The 20,576-nt window shown below is 38.1% G+C and overlaps 3 protein-coding genes across 6 annotated transcripts; 1 reads left to right on the forward strand and 2 right to left on the reverse strand.

Annotated features, from left to right (window-relative positions):
• The first annotated feature begins 1,203 nt into the window (after nt 1-1,203).
• Nucleotides 1,204-4,839, forward strand: LOC103695997 (60S ribosomal protein L19-3-like). The gene is made up of 5 exons (XM_008777466.3): nt 1,204-1,471; nt 3,093-3,215; nt 3,296-3,609; nt 4,420-4,469; nt 4,564-4,839. Exons 1-5 carry the CDS (start codon nt 1,360-1,362, stop codon nt 4,586-4,588), a joined length of 624 nt encoding a protein of 207 aa, XP_008775688.1. The 5' UTR covers nt 1,204-1,359; the 3' UTR covers nt 4,589-4,839.
• Nucleotides 4,840-6,686: 1,847 nt separating this feature from the next.
• Nucleotides 6,687-13,672, reverse strand: LOC103695998 (tRNA (adenine(58)-N(1))-methyltransferase catalytic subunit TRMT61A). 4 transcript variants are annotated; one of them, XM_008777471.4, is made up of 5 exons: nt 13,506-13,672; nt 8,298-8,795; nt 7,812-8,056; nt 7,106-7,351; nt 6,687-7,002 (listed from the first exon to the last, which is right to left on the reverse strand). In XM_008777471.4, exons 2-4 carry the CDS (start codon nt 8,744-8,746, stop codon nt 7,107-7,109), a joined length of 939 nt encoding a protein of 312 aa, XP_008775693.1. In that variant the 5' UTR covers nt 8,747-8,795; nt 13,506-13,672; the 3' UTR covers nt 6,687-7,002; nt 7,106. The 4 variants fall into 4 exon arrangements, with proteins under 4 accessions (XP_008775693.1, XP_008775689.1, XP_008775690.1 ...); XM_008777467.4 differs by having other exon boundaries at nt 7,102-7,351; XM_008777468.4 differs by having other exon boundaries at nt 7,102-7,351; nt 8,298-8,805; nt 13,506-13,671.
• A 5,279-nt stretch (nt 13,673-18,951) lies between these two features.
• On the reverse strand, nt 18,952-19,869 carry LOC103695999. Its single transcript, XM_008777473.4, has 2 exons — nt 19,668-19,869; nt 18,952-19,567 (listed from the first exon to the last, which is right to left on the reverse strand). Exons 1-2 carry the CDS (start codon nt 19,749-19,751, stop codon nt 19,115-19,117), a joined length of 537 nt encoding a protein of 178 aa, XP_008775695.1. The 5' UTR covers nt 19,752-19,869; the 3' UTR covers nt 18,952-19,114.
• Nucleotides 19,870-20,576: the final 707 nt, after the last annotated feature.

A 20,576-nucleotide genomic window follows, 5' to 3' on the forward strand; every position in this document is an offset into this window, starting at 1 on the left:
AGAAGGGGCGAGCCACCCAACCTACCGGTCTCACCGCAGTACACGATTCGGCTTGAATGGTAGTCCAAATCCAACCTTCTAGAGCTCCTACCAAGTAGGCTGCATGATACTTTTTAGACATTCTTTCAATGACATCTAGATTATGTTTCTTGATGTAAAAAGTTAGGAATCCTCCTAAATCCTAACATACATGATAAGTAAGCATGCCGTCATAGGAAAGGCTACTAATAGCTCCAATTCACTTACATCTTTTATATGTACACTGCAGACCCAAACAATGGGGATCATTTTTATAGGGAGCCGATATAGGTTGGCTGTCAGTATATTGCGGTAAATAAGATAAGAGGAGATGGAAGATTCCCAGAATCGGAAGCAAAGAAACTAATTGCAATCATAAAAGCGAAAAACCATGATGATGCTCGAAAGCAACTGGGAGCTAAAACAACACAAAAAAACAGGCAGTAGAGAACTACACATCCAACATGAAGTCCGACTTTATGAATGGAAATGAATCGATGACTGGATTTGAGATACCACTCTCTGGCTCAAATGATCAGGAAGACTTTCTAGGGTCATTGGAACGCAATGCATTGGGGTCTTTAAGCCTTCAATAGCAAAATATTGGTTTGTCCTCCCATTGCCCTACGGCTATGAACTATGACATTGAAATGATGTGATATGCTTTGATCCATCTTCCACCATTATCCGCATCCTTCAATACCAAAATCTAGGATGAGCGAGCCGGTTCAGGTTATAGCTTTGGCGTGAAAGAATGATTCATCTTCTTTCGTGATACCAACCACTGGATCGTGCATCATGCAAATCTCAAAACACACTAGACATTTCTTCCATTCATCGGCATAGATCTCGAGGTGGCTATTGCACGGTCCGATGGTTGATATCGCAAAAGAAGTGGATCATTCTTTCGTACGAAAGATACAGCCTGAATCCACCATTGGATGCACATGACTTGATAGCCATCCTCCAATTCAACAAGAGCAGGTCCAGGACCAACCCTATGAGGAAGATCTCTCTCCCAACCAACCAAAAAGAAAAAAAGAAAAAAAGAAAACAGAAGTGGAAAAACTCACATTCTAGATCTTCTATGAGAAGATTAAATGGGCCCCACGTTTGGTTGAGTTCTGCAATGAATCGTGGAAAGTCTCATCGGCCCATTAATAAACAAATCAGCCCGTCAAACTTGAGGCCCAAGAAATTGAGGAGAAAGGTCGCAAACCCTAGCGCCCCGTCCCCCCCCCGTATACAATAAAACCCCTCTCCTCGCCGCCCTTCCCTGGTCCCTCCTAAGAGGAAGCGCAGAGAGATCGACGCTAAGAGAGAGGGGGGGGGGGGGGAGCGATGGTGTCGCTCAAACTCCAAAAAAGGCTCTCCGCCAGCGTGCTCAAGTGCGGGCGAGGGAAGGTCTGGTTGGATCCCAATGAAGTCAACGAGATATCCATGGCGAATTCTCGTAAGCTCTCTCTCTCTCTCTCACTCTCTCTGTTCGTTTTCTTCTAGGGTCAGCGTTAGGGTTGGGGCTCAAGAAACGAGCTCTTGGTCTGAGATGATTGCGGATGCTTGATCTTGATCTGTTGTCGATTATTTATGTATCCTTTTGTATTTGCTTAAATTTTCACTTGAGATTCCTGGATTAGGGTGATTTTTTGGTTTATAGATGTAGTTCCGTGCTATAAGAAGTAAATCAAAAATCAAATGGGGTTTGAATATGGGATTAGGGTTCTGAGGGTTGTTTACTGATTAATTTGTTTTTGATGATCTGGTGTGAATTTTTGATTTCTATTTGTTGTTATAGGTTGATACACATGATTTGATATGGTTTTTTATTGTTGAAGGCAAAACCCGTTTGGTTCAGATGCCGGTCATGGGATGAGGATTTTGAGGGATTGTCTACTAATTTCTTCATGTTCTTATGACTGTCGGATTATTTTGTCATATATGCATGCACATCCATCCATCCATCCATCCATGCATGCATGCATGCATGATGGATGTATGGATGGATGGATGGATGGATGGATGGATGTGCATGCATGCATGCATGTATGTATGTATGTATATTCTGTAGACTATAAAAGAAGTGCGACGTGGGAATCTTCTTTTACTTGGGTGAGGCTGACGTGGGCACTCTATCGGAACCATACGTGTATAAGGAAATTGAATAGATAAAGCTTAAATAAATAGTATTACTGTTTCAACTAAATGATGGGTGGGAGAAAGGCTTCGATTTTTAGGAGAATGATGTGGCATAGTAAATACAGTTATTTGGTGAATACACATGCTGGTATCTGGTTTGCTGTGGATCATACATTCATGGTGCCGTTTGAATGTTATGTTTCATTGTTAGTGCTCCTTGGTTAGTATGAACTTGAAGCTGTTTAGCAGATTATTAGCTACTTGTTTGCAAAGGACTAAATTTTCATGTTTGGAAAAGCTTCGATGATTCTATTGTTAAATTACCTATAAGCTGGCTTTAGCTCCACATTTTTATGCCAAAAGGCTTTCTTTTTGTTTTTTAGGTGCAATATGTTTAACTTATCGTGTCCTTGATCTATGACACATCACTTATCATGGTCTTTGTTTTTATGCTACATATTATTTTCTGATTACATGCTTAATAATGTCATCAAGTAGCTAGTTCATATTTCAAAATACATATAGGTGCAACAGGAAATTACAAGTTATCAAGGCAACTTAGAAAAAATATTAAACAATTATCATCTTCTATATTCACGTAGTTAATGCTGTGAACTAAATACTAGGGAGTGATAATTATAGAAAATGAAAAAAATGCTTTTTAATGATGATATGCTTTATGTCACTACCACATAAATTGGCCCAACATGCTAGAACGAATTTCCATTACAACCTCACAAACTGGCCCAACAAGCTAGAAATGAAACTCCATGTACACTTGTCCTGGGTACTGTCAAATGGCTTCTTTCTAAAGCTGCTGTTTTCTTAGATTTCTGGTTACCCTTGACAAAATTTGTGGAATTAAAGCATATCTCTGTCAATGAAACAGTATTCATTATTTATCATTTAAAAAGTTTCCTATTTGCTTTGAAATGCAGGCCAAAATATTAGAAAGTTGGTCAAAGATGGATTCATTATCAGGAAGCCCATGAAGATCCACTCACGTTCTCGTGCAAGGCGAGCATTGGAGGCCAAGAGGAAGGGACGCCATTCTGGATATGGTATGCCATCACTGGAAAAATGCAAGCATTAGTCTAGTGTAATTACTGTTTCTTTAGTTAATATTTTGTGAATTCTTCAGGTAAGCGCAGAGGTACTAGGGAGGCTAGGCTTCCCACCAAGATTCTTTGGATGAGGAGAATGCGAGTTCTGAGGCGTTTGCTGCGGAAGTACCGGGAATCGAAGAAGATTGACAAGCACATGTATCATGACATGTATATGAAAGTGAAAGGTAATGTCTTCAAGAACAAGAGAGTGCTTATGGAGAGCATTCACAAGTCTAAGGCTGAGAAGGCAAGAGAGAAGACTTTGTCTGACCAGTTTGAAGCAAAACGGGCTAAGAGCAAGGCAAGCAGAGAGAGGAAGTTTGCTAGGAGAGAGGAGCGTTTAGCTCAGGTGAGATGATTTAGTGTTGTTGATTTATGTTTTTATGAAGTCTGCATTCTGGATATTGAAATTTATCACCAAATGTGCAGCTTTTTTTCTGCCTATAGAAAAATGGTATTTCTGCTTGTTAGTGAACATGACTATGTGCTCCATTTTTTTAGCAGCAAACAATTTGATACACTATTTTTGTATGGTTTTCCCTTTTATCACTTCTTGTTATGGAACCTGTACTTATTACAACTTATAGCAAAATTGGGCACAGGGTTCAGCACTTATTGGCTTAATTAGGAACTAATAGCACTTTGGTTTATAAGTGGGCTGAAATCCAGGGTTCCCTTTTGTACATGTGGCCATCATAATATTGTGCCAAACAATTAATTTCTCTACTTAGTCTGTATTTGATGGGGAAAGGATTTAAGGGTGATGAGGAGGAGTATTTTCCATAACTCAGTTGTGGGTGAAAAGGTTCCGTGGTAGAAATTTTTTTCCCAAAAAAATCAGTATTGAGCGAATACTTTCTTTTGAAAACCTACTAGTACTTATTTTCTCACCTACTAATCGTCCTTGGTTAGCAACTTGATGGAAGAGTGCTATTTTCTGTTTATTTGGAATTTTCTCTCAGTTGTTGGATGCATGATAGGCCAATTATTTTATAACTGGATATCATTTGATTCATACTATAATATGTTGGCGTATTTGTAAGCTGATTTAGTTTTCTTTCAAAGAAGATTTCCATGTGCCTATATGTGAAGCCAACATTTTGATCAACCACTTTCCTGAACACATTTTGACCTTTCCCCTTTACTTGCCTGTAAACAGGGTCCAGTTGAGCGAGCACCAGCGGTAGCTTCAGTCTCTCAAACTGCCGAGTAAGGATTTTTATAAGCATTATCATTTTGTGCTTCAGCCACTTCGAAATATATGCCTGAAGAATTGAGTAACTGACATGTGGCTCTCTTGTAGGGCGCCTAAGAAGGCAAAGAAGTGAAACTTAACTGCAGCAGCTTATATGGTCTCATATATATCATCTGGAGAGTAGTTTTTTCAGAGTTCGAGCTAATGTCAATTTTCTTTATTTTAATGTTTCATGAGAAATCAACTGTCTTGAGACACAGGTGTTGCAAGACATATTTGTAGTTTATTTCAAGTGTTTTGTGTTAACCTGGTATATTTAGTATTCGGTTGTTGATTGGATGACCGGGAGCCTAATACTAATTATTCGAGCTATTGGATTTGATATATTATCTCCACACTCTTATTATCAAAAGATCATGTAATTTAGAAATTCTTTATTTTATATCTAGTGGTCAAAAATATGTATTATTAGGATTATATAAAATATTTATTTTGACTATTAGACACATAAGCAATACCTAGATTAGATCTTGAAATTATATAATTTTTTTAGTGGTAAAAAATTTAGAAATAGTAAATCACATCTAATAGCTTGAATTATTGATACTAAATTCTGTTTGGCTAGGATCCATACTTTTGGGTTGTTGGTGAGTGCCTATGTATGTATGTATGTATATATTATCGTTGTTTTCTAAAAGCTCGCTACCATTTGTTTAGCTCTCAAATCCAGGTTCATATTATGCTCATACGTTGCCATTTCTAGTTTGTTTTATTTTACTTTTAATAATATGTATATGGTATGGGAATATTTATAGGTGATTTGGCTAAATTGACAGAATTAATCTGACCCAGCTCCACTTGATGTAAGCCAACCTCACCAAATTTGATTTTGATCTGAAGCTCAAAAAATTAAGGTCCAGTTGGGTCTGGATTAAGGTCTCAAGATCTCGGGTTAGACCTAGTTGACCTCCAACCCGACCTAGCACGCGGAATTTCCGCCCATAAAATCTGGAAGGCGGCCATCTCATAACAGCCTTTTGGCTGTATCATTATTAATTGAAATACAAAAGCTTAAGCTCATAGAAAGAAGGATCTATAAATATATAAGCACCACTAGAATCCATAATCTATCCATCTGATGTAGAACTTTTCTTCAACAACAACCACCTCGAAGCTCTGGGTATCCTCTCAGTCAAGGTTTCTTAAGCTCAGCTTAGCATCCATTGTGCTATACTACATCTCCCGGTCCTGCTACCCTGCTGATTTATTCCAGTCTTTTGTCTGCTGATGCCTGTGATGTTTTAGTTGTAACTGAGGGGGAAGGTTTATGTTCCTCCTCCCTGCTACCAAGGAAAAAATAAATAATTCATCTGCTGTAGCAAAAAAAAAAAAAAAAGGAAAAAATAAATAATTGACTTTGTGCAGTGCTAGGTCCTATGGCGACGGCATTTTGTTAGGTTTAAGCTCAGCATCCCTAGGGAAGCTTCTATAAAAAAAATTCATGTTATCCAATATTGTTTGTACTTAGCTGGAAATTGCTGTAATTTCTCCCAGCTATTGGTACGACAGCAAACTGATGATGAGTTCCTGGACATATTTTGTTTCAGTCGCTGGTGTGTAATTATAGACGATCATTTTTTTTTCTTTTACCTATACGTGAGCCTAATTATATGCACTCATGCGTATTTTGTGCACGCCTATACGTTGTTTTCTTTGTAGCACGCGAACAAGTTAGTGATGCGTATTCCTTCAGCCTTCAGGCCTTTTTTTTATATATAATAAAAGCGTATCGTGCTCTGTCTTGATGCTGCCTTCACCATTCTTTACAACTTAAATTCTCCGCAATGGTTACCAGTTGTCTCGATTGCCAGTTTATTGTGGGCTTTAAACCACAGGAACACCGAATACCAACACTACCTACAGAAGGGGAGGTCCAAGAATAAAGCTCGCTTGCACGGTTACCTTACAAAAGAAGGGTTAAATATTTCTCAGATCTATGTGTTACCTTTTCTTTTAAAAACAATCCCTGGAAAACTTTCAATATTCTTATATTTTTTTTCCAAAAACCCACAAGAAAATTAGTGTTTGGGAAAAACCATGCCCCTAAGCCCCTGTAGTAGGAGAAAATTAACCCAGAGTACATTGGCAATTTTGTATGTTAAAGATTCATGTTAAAAATTAAAAAAAAAAATCAAGACTGAAGAGCTACAGGTAATACAAATGCCACATGCTGCAATGTAGAAACAACTCTTGTTCAATTTACCATTAACTAAATTCCGCACCATCAATTTAGTCACTCGCATGATATTGGCCATGGCCACGATTTATCACACTAAATAAGCAAAGGTAATTCGTAAGGAACCTTAGCCTGACCCTTTCTCAAAATAGTAATAATTAGATGAAGGCTTATTAGGCCATTGACATTCTGTGTTATGGGACCTGCAGACCATTGGTAGACAATGTTCCTTCAACAGCTATTAATGACAGCCAATACAGGTAGGTCCTCAGTTTTCAGTGTATGCAAAGCCCCATCCTCCATAAGAGTACCTGATAATAAACGGTTCTCGATTACCGTGAGTTCAGGCAACATATATAATACGACATAATTTGGCCAATGAGTAAAAATAATTATATCAACTAACCCACCTACATCAGATACATGCAAGTCTTGCAAATGTCAAAAATCCAGTATGTCCTCTTGCCTCACTGCTTGGCCTAACCATGACGGCAGCAGTAGTTTGTTCCATACTTCTTCCATTGTTTCCTTCACCTGACAAACATTGCCTTCTCTTGCGAGGGAAAGGCCCCAGAGGAGAACCCTCACCACCTCCATTTCCATCCATTCTTACCTCTTTGATTTCATAAGTCCGAAGAAGCACCTCAAATGTCCTTACATCTGCAACGTGCAGAAAAAAATTTTATCAATTTTTAAAAACATGTCTATCATCTTCGTAGGGGCCACAAACAATAGATCAGTGAACTTGCACAAGTTGGGCCCATAAAAGGTTTGCTAAGACCAGAATACTCGAGAATTTCATATGAATTGAAGAGGGTCTCATCCCTCAGAATTGAAGCTTGGGACTCATTATCTGGAAACTTTGAAACTGCAAGTTTCTTCTGTTTCTTTCTTTCTTTCTTTTTTTGAAATTGCATGATTCTTCAAAATTAAACGAGCTCTTCTACACATCAAGAAGAAATATGGCCAAGTCAGGCAAATAACTGTATAGTTGAGCTCAAAGGCTGGAGAACTAGCCAAGCACAGAATCAAGTACAGCCTATAAAGGCGTAAAGGTAAATTGCTACATATATCTAGTATCAGAAAGAGAGAGAGAGAGAGAGAGAGAGAGAGAGAGCACCTGTAAAATTTGATTTTAAAGCCTCACATGAGCGCTGCACTTGCTCTATGCATGGAGAAAATGAGCATAATACACCATCCTGCTTCAACATTCTTCCAACGGATGGCATTGCTAACCAAGGTTGGGGGAGGTCAAGGAACACCGAGTCAGCAGACCCACAGAATTCTTCAGGAAATCCTTCCCCTTGAATGTCCCGGACAGACACTGTAACCAAGCTGCTCAACCCATTTCTCACAAAGTCGTCCCTGTGAGGACGAAGAGGCCAAAATTACAATTGATAAAATAATTCTAGAATTAAAGATATTTTACTGAAGAGTAGATATGAGCAGGAGGTTTGAGAGAAACCCGCTAGTTGCAAACATGAGACAGTTTCTATCTAATAAATAAGTCTTCCATCATACATGATGACATTGTCTAATGGAATCATTAAACTGGCGGTAAGATAATGATCTTCTCATCATGCAATGCAAGGATTAGATGGCCCACCTAGCCAAAGTTGCCCTTTGCTCATGAAAATCGAATGTGTAAACATGGCCAGAAGGAGCAACAGCTCTAGCAAGAGAGGTTGTTAGAGAACCACTTCCTGTGCCAGACTCGAGAACCAAACAACCAGGCACAATTTCCAGGTAGGATATCACAAAGCTAATATCAGGCAGATATAAAATCTGAGTCCTGTGGCTCAGGACCAGGGTCCATAACTCAGGAGTTGGGGCTAAGAGATAAACAAAACCACCCTTGTTGCTCAGCACCTTGGACCCAAAAGGCTTTCCTATCCAGTCTGAATGTTTAAAAATTCCAAATCTATTCTGGAACACTGAACCCTTCTGCATTTTGATAGCCTTCATGGTATCATGTCTCTCATATACAATAACCAAATCCTCTTCGCAAATATGCTGCTCAAAACTGTTCCTCTTCGATGGATCCATCGGCAACATGCTTGCAATCACGTATAAGAGAGAGCACTCTGCTCTAAAATGATCCTACCTGCAAAGAACTAAATAGGATGTGTAAATATAGTAGCCGGTGATTACCCATCTAAATGAAAACCAGACGTAATAAAAGCATAGAAGTAGAAGCAGCAATAGACACAGAACTCAAGGACCAACAGGGAATATGTAAATAATTGTATTGTCAGAATTTAATTACAACTAATAGGGTCTAGCAATCCACCTTCCAATAGAAGTTTTATTTCAAATTCTGAATTCTTTCATGTCTAAATTTTCTGTCTTTTATCTGAAAACTAATGCCATTGAATATCTTCATACATTAGACAGATAGATAGATAGATATAAAACTCATAATGGCATCAAAAGCAAATTCTTGTGCATGCTCAGGCTAAGACATTTCTTGGCAATGTTGTGGTACAACTTCTTGAGGAGAGAGGTCTAATAACTTCTAGATGATGCTCAATTTGATGGAGAATACATGATCATTGATGAAATTCAAGAGAGATTGCAGGAGAATTCACAAGTAATGTAAATCATGAATGTGGTTATGGCATACAGAATTAGCATTGCGAATGAAATGGAAGTTATTCACTTAAACAAGCTAAATGAAATGCATAAGTATCTTAATTTATTCGGTCAAGAAGTCTATCTTGTGGTAAAACCTCAATTACAATCTTAATGCAAATGAATTACAACTTATGTTTACACTGTTATCCAGATTTGTCCAAGCATCCAATGATTCTGACACTTCAATTTTTATAACATCCAACTCAGGGATGCTGCACAGATAGGTGATATAGAAGATATATAAATATATCTGAATTTTTGACTCGTATAAAATTACTCATGAGTTTCTCCATATTCATGACTCAGAATCCAGTTATTTAATCTGTCAACCTAGCTGATGTTAGCCTCGCCATTATCCACTTTGAAGTCCTAGCAAAATAGAATTTAAAACATTCTAGTATTCTCTCTATTGCTTCCATCTAGATTATAAGCATTTCCCACAAAGAGTTGGAGCATTAAAACGGTTGATCACCCAAAGTTCCCAACTAGATAAGGATTCACGTTTACAATTTTTGACTAGGTAATAATTTGTTTACAGCGTAGGAACTCGCTATATGATTAAATATATACAAGTAAAACGACATTTTGACAGATGGAAAAGTGTAGGCTTGAAGGAGATCATATAGGATGACATAATTGGCTTGTACACTGATAGTAAAAGAGGCATATCAGTAGGCATAGGGATTAATGGTTTGTTGCAGCATATCTTAGTCATTCATAGAAATCCAGGAAACCTATTATTGCATTTTAGCTGTTAAGAAGGTGGAAAAGTTGCAAGTTGATTCAAGTGTGTGGAGATTGGTCATGTAGCAGAAGTTGCTCTACAAAGGAATGCAGCAAAAATTAGTTGACATGAAAGCAAAAAGGACAGCAAGCTAGATGGTGGAAACTAATGTAGAAGGTGAAATGACTATTGATTCACAAGTTACTAGCTTTCTCCGAAGCAATTGCTAAGGAAACATTCATGAGATAAATAAGTCTGAAATCAAGATTATCCGCCACAAATTGTTGTAAGATCTTGGCAATAATCGAGGATATACAATGTATATTGTTTCCACAGACTAGAGAAAAGTTGTTCTTTACAAAATAAACAACCAAGTGCTTGCTCAGATGGTATCAACCCTTGCCACTTGGGCAGGGGGGAGGGGTTTGCTTCCCGTTGGAGTCATCTCTCAAGGTGTGGGGTAGAATGCGGACATTAACCCCTCCTAACATCAAAAGAATAAAAGGCAAGAGGAGCTTAGTGATGAAAAGAAATTCAGTATGCTTCTCCAATTTCATATTTGTACTGTAATACAGACACCATAAATTCTGAGGTTGTTCCAATGGCCGAAAAATCATAAAACTTCATGAATATCAAATGCCGTGTCACACTGGGGCCTAATAAGTCTCATCAGTCAAATAAGGCTCGTTTCAAATTCTCCCTAGTGAAAGGTTGAACAATTTTTAGCCTAAGAAAATCAAGATGATAAATTTGAAGTCTACGTTCACAAAGGAACACAGGTGACACTTAGAGAAGAAAGAGTGCAAAAGGTTCAAAACCAAAGGCTGAAAAACAAGGAATTGATATCACATCAACATGATGAAGATTCATTACAATATGATGAGGATTCAGTAGACTTGGATAAGATGTGTAAGTTGCATGGGCCCCCTTTAAGTCAATCAAGGCCAAAGAATCTAGAACCCTTGTTTGTTATTAGGGGGGAAAAAAACTTATTATAATCTTCCACAAGAAAATTATGAGTGTGAACACGATGTTTACTACATGAAGTTGATCTTTCTTCTTCTTTGTAATTTCCAATTTATGTTATATCCGCTCCTTTTTGGACTTGTTGAGAAGTTTTCTCTTGCTTTAACAACTCAACTCCACTCAACCCAACTAAGTGTTAATCCTAAACTAGTTGGAGTTGGCTACATGAATCATTTTCCTCCATACCACTCAATTTGGGGCCATACTTACTATTAGATGTTGAGATATCAAATGTTTCTTTACCACTTCATCCAAGTGTTTTTCCTCGCTTAGCAGTGTCAAATATCCAAGATTGCAATGCTTTCTTTATTTTTATCAATCTTTCTTTTTCCCCATCTTGTTCTTCTTTTTCAAGTTAAATGGTCCAATATTTGACGTAACATCATATACAAACTACACTACAAATCTAGGATCTACCCCTTAAAAACAAGGACTGCTGATCTGCTTAAACAATTTTCCCATTTCTAGACAAACCTCACCTCTCCTTTTCCTAAAATCTTGTAACTTTAACCAACGATTGCATCAGGATGCCCTTTTGCTTTTTTGGGTTTTATGGCCCTTCAAGTACTCCACATATCCTTCTCTCTTTAGCAAATTATGCCATGAGGCACTATAAATTACAACAAAAGCACCTTCCCATACCTGAATTAATTGACTTGTTATTCCTTGCCTATGGATGTTGGTATAGTCATCCCTATAATGGACTTCTCCATCAGCAGCAAGCACCCTGGCATATCATTCATAGGGTCCAAGACCAAAGAGCATGAATGCCTCGCATGTCACTTTTCATTCAGATTACATTGTCTCTTGCTGGGAAGCAGCTCCAAAAACTATGCTCAAAATCATTCAATCATTCTAAACCCATCTACTCCTACAATGATCAACCTTCCTAGCCATAAAGGGTCTTCCTTGTTGAGGTCCAGTATGCTGGTGCAACTTACAGCTCTTCATATGTTTATAATCCAAGTTTAGGTCATAGGTGCATAGGACGACCACAAGGAGATCACATTTTTTTTTTAAAAAAAAAAGTTGCCTTTCTGACTTTTGAGGAGTTGTTTTGAGCTCCCACTTGACATGAAACCCAAGGAAATCAACATCATTAGTTTCCATTTTTCATCACACGTATGCAAACTAGCTTTGCTGGTTCCAAAGCTATATGGATGATGACATCATGTTCTAACATTAAATGAGAGTTTTAGGCACTGAAACGTACGCCAAAATAGAGTCATGATTCAATCGTACATAATTTAGCATTTGACCATTTATGATAAAATTAATTCATAATCAAAGAAAGTAACATAAATTTAAAAAAAGTACGACCCCCACGGAGTAGTTCGAAGGCTATGGTGGTATGTCACACTCAACTGATTTTTTCTCTTGAAAATTCTAGGGTTCTATGTAACCAGAAACCTCAATGAATAAGGTTTATCTCCACACGATCACCCTGAACTTGCAGTTCATCAGTTTTTAATTGACTTGTTCCTGAAAAATTAATATGCTCTTATTTGATGGGTTAGATTCCAACTATCAACTATGAACCATTATGGTTTCAAATCACCAAAGTTTCTCCTATCTAATCACCCACATTCATCAGCCCATCAGTTTTAACCATGTGCGCCCTAGGACAGGTTCTTCCTACTCTTTCACTTCGAACTTTCTCCGAACAACTATCATGCCCAAGACTCCCCATTCATGGGAAAATTAGTTAGCTTAGATTCACTTCAAAAATTCGGCAAAGAAAAAAGTTACGATCTTTTACCAGGTAAAAGAATCGAAAGCAGTCGAAGACAAAACCCGACAACCACTATTCACAAAACAGATTCATTTTTTATGGATATCGAGATCAAAATTACAAACTTCAGACAAGACTGGATCCATTAGGAAGCTAACTTGGATATACTCATCCAGGGTTGGAAAGTAATAGCCAAGGGAGAACCTTACCTGATGCCGCCGGGAGAAGTAAGAGGAAAAAGAGAAGGGAACGACGATGCCAGACCCTCCAGAGAGGGCAAGACCACCAGCGAGGCTGGAAGAAAGGGAGGTCGCTCAGCCTTAGTCGATAAACTAGAGTGTACACGGGGGAGGAAGTTAATTTCTATTAAAAGAAGAAAGCAACCAGTCATCAGCTCGGGACCGAGCAGAGATTTGCGACAGCGTGCAAATCGAGAAAGTATGCCAAGAAAGAAACCGATGATCGCTTGATTCGATAGGAAGGCGCAGAGAACCGACAAAATTAAGCTCATTCGCACGAGAAGAAAGACAGATCGAGAAGGGTAAAAGACGATCAGTTCAATGAATCCGATTGGACGCGATGCGAAGCGGAAAAAAAATTAAAAAATTGGGAGAGAGAGAGAGAGAGAGAGAGAGAGAGGGAGAGAGAGAGGAGGAGAACGAGGAGGAGGAGGAGAAACCGAGAGGAAAGCAGAGTACCTGGGACATGGCGGCAGCGGCAGCAGCGGCCGCGGCGGCGGCGGCGGCGGCGGAGATGCGGCAGGGCCTCGGACGAGAGACAGGACTCAGGACGCCCTTCGTCCTTTCTTTCTTCTTTTATTTCGTTGCTCTGCGCCCTAACCCTCCGTCTGGGAGTTTTGGAGGAGAAAAAAGAAGAAAAAGGGAAACTTTAATAAGGAGGGAAAAGAAAAGAAAGAGATAAAGTAGACTTTTTCTTCTTCTATTGTTTAAAAATTTTAGAAGAGAAGAGAAGGTAAGGTACCTTCTTTTCTCTTATTAAAAAATTTGGAGAGAAAAAAAAGATTACTCTTTTAACACTTTTACTAAACTACCCTTATTATAAAAGATATATGCTTATGAGTAGAGATGTAAATGAATCGGGTCGAATCGAGTCATGAGTGACCCCGACGCAAGAAAATGCAGTTATGGAGATGGAGCTCCATAGAGATGCAGTAGATGGGTATATGGATATGGAAATGACATATAAAAGAAAAAAAAACAAAAGATGCCCTAAGATTATATTTATCTTTTTAATTTGGTACTTTTTTAATTTATGGATAAAATAGGTATTATAAAAAAAATATTAAGTTTCAATTCTTTTCTCTCCAAAACTTTTCACTTATAGGAGGAAAGAAAGGAGAGAATTGGAGCTCAAAATTTTTCTTTCTATACCTTCCTTTTCTTTTTTTTCTCCTCAGTAAAAAAACTCCCAAACGTCAAAATTTTTAACTTTTCCTTCCATTCCATTCCTTTCTCCTCAATTCCAAGTTTTCAAATGGAGCCTAAAACGCGAGATGGAGGAGGCGGCGGCTCGCCGTGGCGGATAGGGGATCCCTACTTCATATTAGGGGCTGCAAGGGTGACAATCGGGTCGGACCATCGGTCATATCAGGTGTGGGTCAGATTACAAAATCTAGAATCTGAATCTGCCCTACTTATTACACGTACCAAAATTTAAAATATAAATTTATCATATCAAACCTATTTAACCAATTTAACTTATTCAATAAACAAATAACGTATTATCTTGCAAAAACTGTATCACAAGTTAACTTGTATAACTTATATAACATCTGACCGGTTCAATCATTAAATGAGTTAAATCGATTAAAGGGTTGGAACTTAAATCCGACATAATTATTAAATAGTTTAAAAGGTTGATCTTTTCGTGAACTGAACCTATTTAGCCTAAATTCAAACCTATTCATTACAGGTCGAACGTGAATCGAGTTGATTTTTTCCAGCCTCATGAATATTGAGTACAATGACCAACAGATACGATCGTTTTGTGGATTTTGGACAAGGGTGGTTTTTGAGTTAAATAATTGTTTATGGTGCGAACTCGGATGTCTCCGAACCCACTGAGCTGATATGGTGTATGGATAACCACCCCATCGAAACCGGTCAGATTCCTTTTCCAGGGGAAGCAAGTCATGCATGCTGCATGCATGGATGGACCCGATTGAATAAACTGCCCTGAAATTATTATAATGACTTTATCTTTTTTTTTTAGGATGTGTTTGGTTTGTAATTGGAATCAGAATCGAAATCAAAAATAGAATGGATTGGAACGAGAATCGGAATGTCCATATCCCCCAACGTGTTTGCTTCATAACCAAAACCAAAATCAGTTTTTAGTACTAGGGAAATGTAGGGATAGGATTTTGAGGGATTGAGAATTATCCTCATTTTTCTCTAAAATATGAATGAGAATGAAACTCTCCCCAACTAAGCATGTCATTAGTTTTTATTTATAGGCACCTAAAAAAGACGAGAAGGCATAGGAATTATTTTAGATATTTACTAGCTTGTAACTCATACAATGCATGGGATACAATATTTTCTCATCTTTTTTCAAATGAAATGTACTATAATAATATAATAAATACAAAGTTTTAATGATCAAATTTTTGTTGTACATTAAGTAATGAATTTTTATGACATCGTCAAGCAAAAAGTTTCGTCATTAATATTGGTGTCTACATAACGAATGGACAATTCTACATAAACTTAGCCTCCATGCAGACATTAGCTTTGTACGATGCACGAGATATAATTTTTTATTTTTTTCTAACTATTTTTGAAATACAATATAACAGTATAACAAATTATAATAAAACGCTTTAATAGCTAAGCTCATGTTCCATATTAAGCAATAAACTTTAATAGCAACTAAGCATGTTAATACCGACATCATTAATATCTTTTACATTTCGAGCAATGAATTTTAATTATGATCAAGCATATTAATTTTGTTGTTATTACCAATGTCTCTCCACAAGGTGAGCTTCTATTTTAGCATATAACCCGCACAAGCATGAGGTATAGTTTTTTATTCTTTTCTCAACTATCCCTAAACTGTAACATAGAATAAATATAAAAGAATAAATAACAGAAATAGAATATGAAGTATAGATATAAAAACTTAATTATTTTCTAAAATAACTTTTTGATACTAATATTATGAATTTATGATATGCTATCACTATACAAAATTCTAACTGTATATGTATGTATGTGTATATATATATATATATATATATATAGAAAAATAATATATTATTATAAAATAATGAGATCATAATCCAACCTATGTATAATTAATTTTGAGCTCATCTACTACAAGAATCTTCAACCTTCTCCTTCAAGGACTTCCTTTCCACCCATAGGAGAAGGTACAATCCATCAAATTGATTCATGAAGACAGTCAATCTCAATGTGCTAGTGAAGCAAATCATTCCCATTTTCAGACAAAGAAGACGTGTAAAGATCCCCTTTTCCAAAGGGACAAGCAAAAAATCACCCTAGGCAGATGACTCTTTAATCTGCGGGTGGCAAAAAAAAGAATTATATCTAGGAGATATTTAAATGTGACCGTGGGATTATTAGTGGTTGTACTTTCAATTTGAAGTAAGATTATGATCATAAAAATGTATCAAAAATTAATAAAATAATAGTGTAATCTAATGATCTGTAATAGATATGGATAAGGTACAATACTAATAAAAAATATTTTTTTAGTGATATTAGCATATATTAAGCAAATATAGTTACTACTAATATTGTTAATTTTTATATTAATTTAGTAGTACTAATGAAAAGTTCTTTATTTAATATGATTTAATAAGCCAAGAAGATTTCTTATCAATAGTATTACAGTATTTTATTTGGATAAAGAACCATATTAAATAAAAGTCTCGCATATTATCCAAAATAAAGTGCTTTATTAATAATGCTATTAATATACATGTACACATGGCGAAGCTTGGCACAAACAAAGCCTCCATTTTAGCCTCCATTTTAGTGTGTGTATATATATACATATATATATATGTATATATATATATATATATATATATATATATGTATATATATATATATGTATATATATATATATATATATATATATATATATATATATATATACACACACACACACACATATATAGATATACATATATACATATACATATATATATATATATATACATACATACATATACATATATATATATATATATATATATATATATACATACATACATATACATATATATATATATATATATATATATATATATACATACATACATATATATATATATATATATATATATATATATATATATATATATATATATATATATATATATATATATATATATATATATATACATATACATATTAGAGGAGGAGATCCAATGGAAGCGAGAGCGGGAAAGAGAGAAAGAATGAGAGCGAGGGCGTGTGAGACCCTAAAATATGATTTCAGGTGGAAATGAGGGCTGCTAGCCTCCCAAACTGACCTGGAATTGGTGTGAAACCATTATTTAGTTATAAAAACAATATATGGAAAAAAAATTCATTATTCAGTCAAATATAATGATGTTTTTAAATTCAAATCTTTGTAGCTTGTGTGGCTCCAAATATGTGTATAAAGTAAATTGATTAAATAATATCATTATTTTTTATTATTGTCTTTTTTCTTGTTATCATGACAAACAATATCCCGTATAAGAATAAATATTTTTGTTATCATTATAACAATTAATAGCCAGGATGGATATGGAAGTCAATGTAATGTGACTATAGAACTGAGGGCTACCCCCACCTTTCAATGGGCACCTAATATGCAAATTAAGTTGCCACTCTTGTTTGCATGCATTAGAACGCTTTAAAACTGTTTGCCATGGCATAACTTCATGTGTTCATCCATGCTCTACCTCCCCTACTGGCCAAGCAAAATTTCATTAGACAAACCCAATTCAACAAAGCATCAAAAACTAGAGTTCAATTTCTTGATCTCATCATCTTTGATGAAGAGAAAATAACCTAAGTTGTATATGACAGCTCTTGATCCACATGACTAGAACGTCAAGCTATTGCATTTACTTCAAGTCAGATAATCATACTATCATTTTCCATAAGCTATTGCCTACGCATTCTTTAAGTCACATTTTTATCCGTGACAATCGAACACTATAAAAACCGTCACCATTGCAATTGTTTTTTTTTTTTTTGGTAAATCGACTATTTACACTGCTCTCGCATAAATATAACCAGCTACATTAAAAGACTATACAAAGCGCTTGTCGGTCAGCTCTATCATGGCCTGAACGCTTACATGTTCCCTGTGTGAAGAGGCTCCTAGGTGGTGGTTGGTGGTCACTAGGAAGGCATGGCGGAGGAAAGGGCGGAGGAAGGATAAGAGTTCGGCATGAGAGGAAATGGTTCTGCATAAAATAATCAATATTTTGTGACAAAATAAATATAATCATTAATACATACATTATTTGTGCCAAAATACTATATCACTAAAAGAGAGTATCCGGTGTTGCCTAAACATCTATTTTGTTGCCAAAAACTAAATCTCAAAATCACACGCATCATTTTTTGTTATAAAAATAATTTTTTTTATGATGAGAATATTTTTTGGTGATGAATTTTTCTTTATAACGAAAAGATGGCTGTTTTTTTCACTTATTTATTCTGGCACTTTATGAGTTTTGCCAATATTAAGGGTCTTCTAATCATTCGAGATGGGCTGGTTAGTTCAAAAGTCCATATTAGGACACCTGAGAGTGACTTAAAGGATCCTATCAAAAAATTTCAAAGGAGAAGAAGTATAATTACAACACAAAGTTGAGGAGGCCAAAAGATAATTTTTTTAATTTTAATTTCAGTGCCAATTCCCGATCTAGCCAAGTCGAGCCCGATCCTCCTCAACTCGTCAGATCGCAACCCAACTCGACTGGTGTTCGCGAGGCCGCGCGCAATGAGAACACACCCCGTTGGTTATGCTCACTCGCGGTGACCGTATTTTAAACTCACTGCCGTTGCCGATACCGAGAGAGATCGCCCAGAGATTTTGTAAGAGACGGGACGAGCATTGGAAAAGAAAACACAACGACGGCAACCCGACAACTCAGAAAATTGAAGGGCAAAAGGCTCCCCTTTTCGCCTTTCCACTTTTAAACAAAACCCAATTACGAGGAGATCAAACCGTGACCCACTAAGAAACAAAAGAGAGAAGAAATAAAAAGAGCTAAAAAGATACTAGAGAGGAGGGGATGAAGCGGTGCCGGGACTCAAGTAACGAGGTAGATGGGAATCGGCGTCGGGGCTGCGGAGGCGGAGACCCGGGCGCCGTCGACGAGGTTGAGATCCCGGAGGCTGAGATAGGGGATCCCCGCCGCCCCGACCTCCGCCGCCGCCAGCGGCCCGGAGCTGGGCCGGCTGGTGCGGCAAGGGGTGCTGGACCTCGCGCTCTCCGTCGCGTACAGTGGTCCGGACACCGCCCGGTAAGGATGCGAGATGCACGGGGAGGAGACCTTCGGGCCGTAAGCTGATCCGGCATCGCAGTGGTCGTCGCCGCCGGCCTTGGCGCGCTTCCAGAAGAGGAGGGCGGATTTCCACCACCTGCGGCGCTTCTTGCGGGCCGTGGCGTCGTCCTTCGAGATGGGCTTCTGGAGCTTGAAGTGGAGCGCGTCCAGCGACCGCACCTCGCTCCGCTTCCTGTGCCTCCTCGCCTCCTCCAACACCTTTAAGTCGTGGAATTAAGAAACAAACAAAAGGAAAATGAGGGAGGGGTAGAATGAGAAGAAGGACAGAAACATGGGGGGGAACATTTAGGGAAGGAACCTGGAAGTAGTCGATCTGGGGATCGAAGCCGTAGTCGCTGTAGTGCTGGGGCTCAGGCATTGGGAATATCGGTGATTTGCTCATCTTTTCTTCTCCTCCTCTTTCTTTCTTTCTTTCTTGAGACTTGAGAGAGGGCGAGAGGAGTGGAGGAAGTGGGATGGGTCTTCAGCTCTTCTTTAACTTCTTTTTCTGGGGCGGGGGGCGAGGAGGGGTGGTTCTATATACACCCCCCCCTATTGCTCAGGACACCCCCCAAAAATTAAAAAAAAATTAAATACTCTCTACACCCCCCCCCCCCCCCCCCATTTGCTAAGGACACCCCTAAAAAATTAAAAATTCCTAAATTACCCCCCACCCTCCCCACCCCCTCACCTAAATTGCTCTCTACACCCCCCAAACCCCCCCCACCCCGCTCTTCCCCTCCAAAACACCTCGCCAACGCCCAAAACCCCCCCGTTCCCCCTTCTCCCTCTCGTCGCCGGCATTCTCCCGATCTCCGACCACCTCGCCGGCTTCTCCCGGAACCACCTCGCCGGCTTCTCCCGAAATTTTTTTTTTTCACGGTTCGTGCTCCGTTCGGCACTGGATCGCCGAACAAAAGGCTTCTGTTCGGCTGAACAGTGCCGGACAGAAGCCTTCTGTTCGGCACTGTGCAGCCGAACAGATCTGTTCGGTTGAGGGTTGCCGAACAGAAGGCTTTTGTTCGGCACTGTTCAGCCGAACAGAAGCCTTTTGTTCGGCGATCCAGTGCCGAACGGAGCACGAACCGTGAAAAAAAAAAAAATTCGAAACAAGGTGGAACACAGCCTTCTGTTCGGCACTGTTCAGCCGAACAGAAGGCTTCTGTTCGGCACTGTTCAGCCGAACAGAAGCCTTCTGTTCGGCGATCCAGTGCCGAACGGAGCACGA

Source organism: Phoenix dactylifera, chromosome 13 (assembly GCF_009389715.1).
Source record: "Phoenix dactylifera cultivar Barhee BC4 chromosome 13, palm_55x_up_171113_PBpolish2nd_filt_p, whole genome shotgun sequence".
NCBI classification, from domain to species: domain Eukaryota; kingdom Viridiplantae; phylum Streptophyta; class Magnoliopsida; order Arecales; family Arecaceae; genus Phoenix; species Phoenix dactylifera.

What these genes read in the sequence shown, in the direction of transcription:
- LOC103695997 (XM_008777466.3), top strand. Translation starts at nt 1,360, where the DNA reads ATGGTGTCGCTCAAACTCCAAAAAAGGCTCTCCGCCAGCGTGCTCAAG. An exon ending in GATATCCATGGCGAATTCTC is followed by an intron (nt 1,472 to 3,092) that starts GTAAGCTCTCTC and finishes TTTGAAATGCAG; the next exon opens with GCCAAAATATTAGAAAGTTG. An exon ending in TCAGTCTCTCAAACTGCCGA is followed by an intron (nt 4,470 to 4,563) that starts GTAAGGATTTTT and finishes GCTCTCTTGTAG; the next exon opens with GGCGCCTAAGAAGGCAAAGA.
- LOC103695998 (XM_008777471.4), bottom strand. Translation starts at nt 8,746, where the DNA reads ATGTTGCCGATGGATCCATCGAAGAGGAACAGTTTTGAGCAGCATATT. An exon ending in CAAAGGGCAACTTTGGCTAG is followed by an intron (nt 8,057 to 8,297) that starts GTGGGCCATCTA and finishes TCGTCCTCACAG; the next exon opens with GGACGACTTTGTGAGAAATG. An exon ending in TTTAAAATCAAATTTTACAG is followed by an intron (nt 7,352 to 7,811) that starts GTGCTCTCTCTC and finishes TGCACGTTGCAG; the next exon opens with ATGTAAGGACATTTGAGGTG.
- LOC103695999 (XM_008777473.4), bottom strand. Translation starts at nt 19,751, where the DNA reads ATGAGCAAATCACCGATATTCCCAATGCCTGAGCCCCAGCACTACAGC. An exon ending in CCCAGATCGACTACTTCCAG is followed by an intron (nt 19,568 to 19,667) that starts GTTCCTTCCCTA and finishes CACGACTTAAAG; the next exon opens with GTGTTGGAGGAGGCGAGGAG.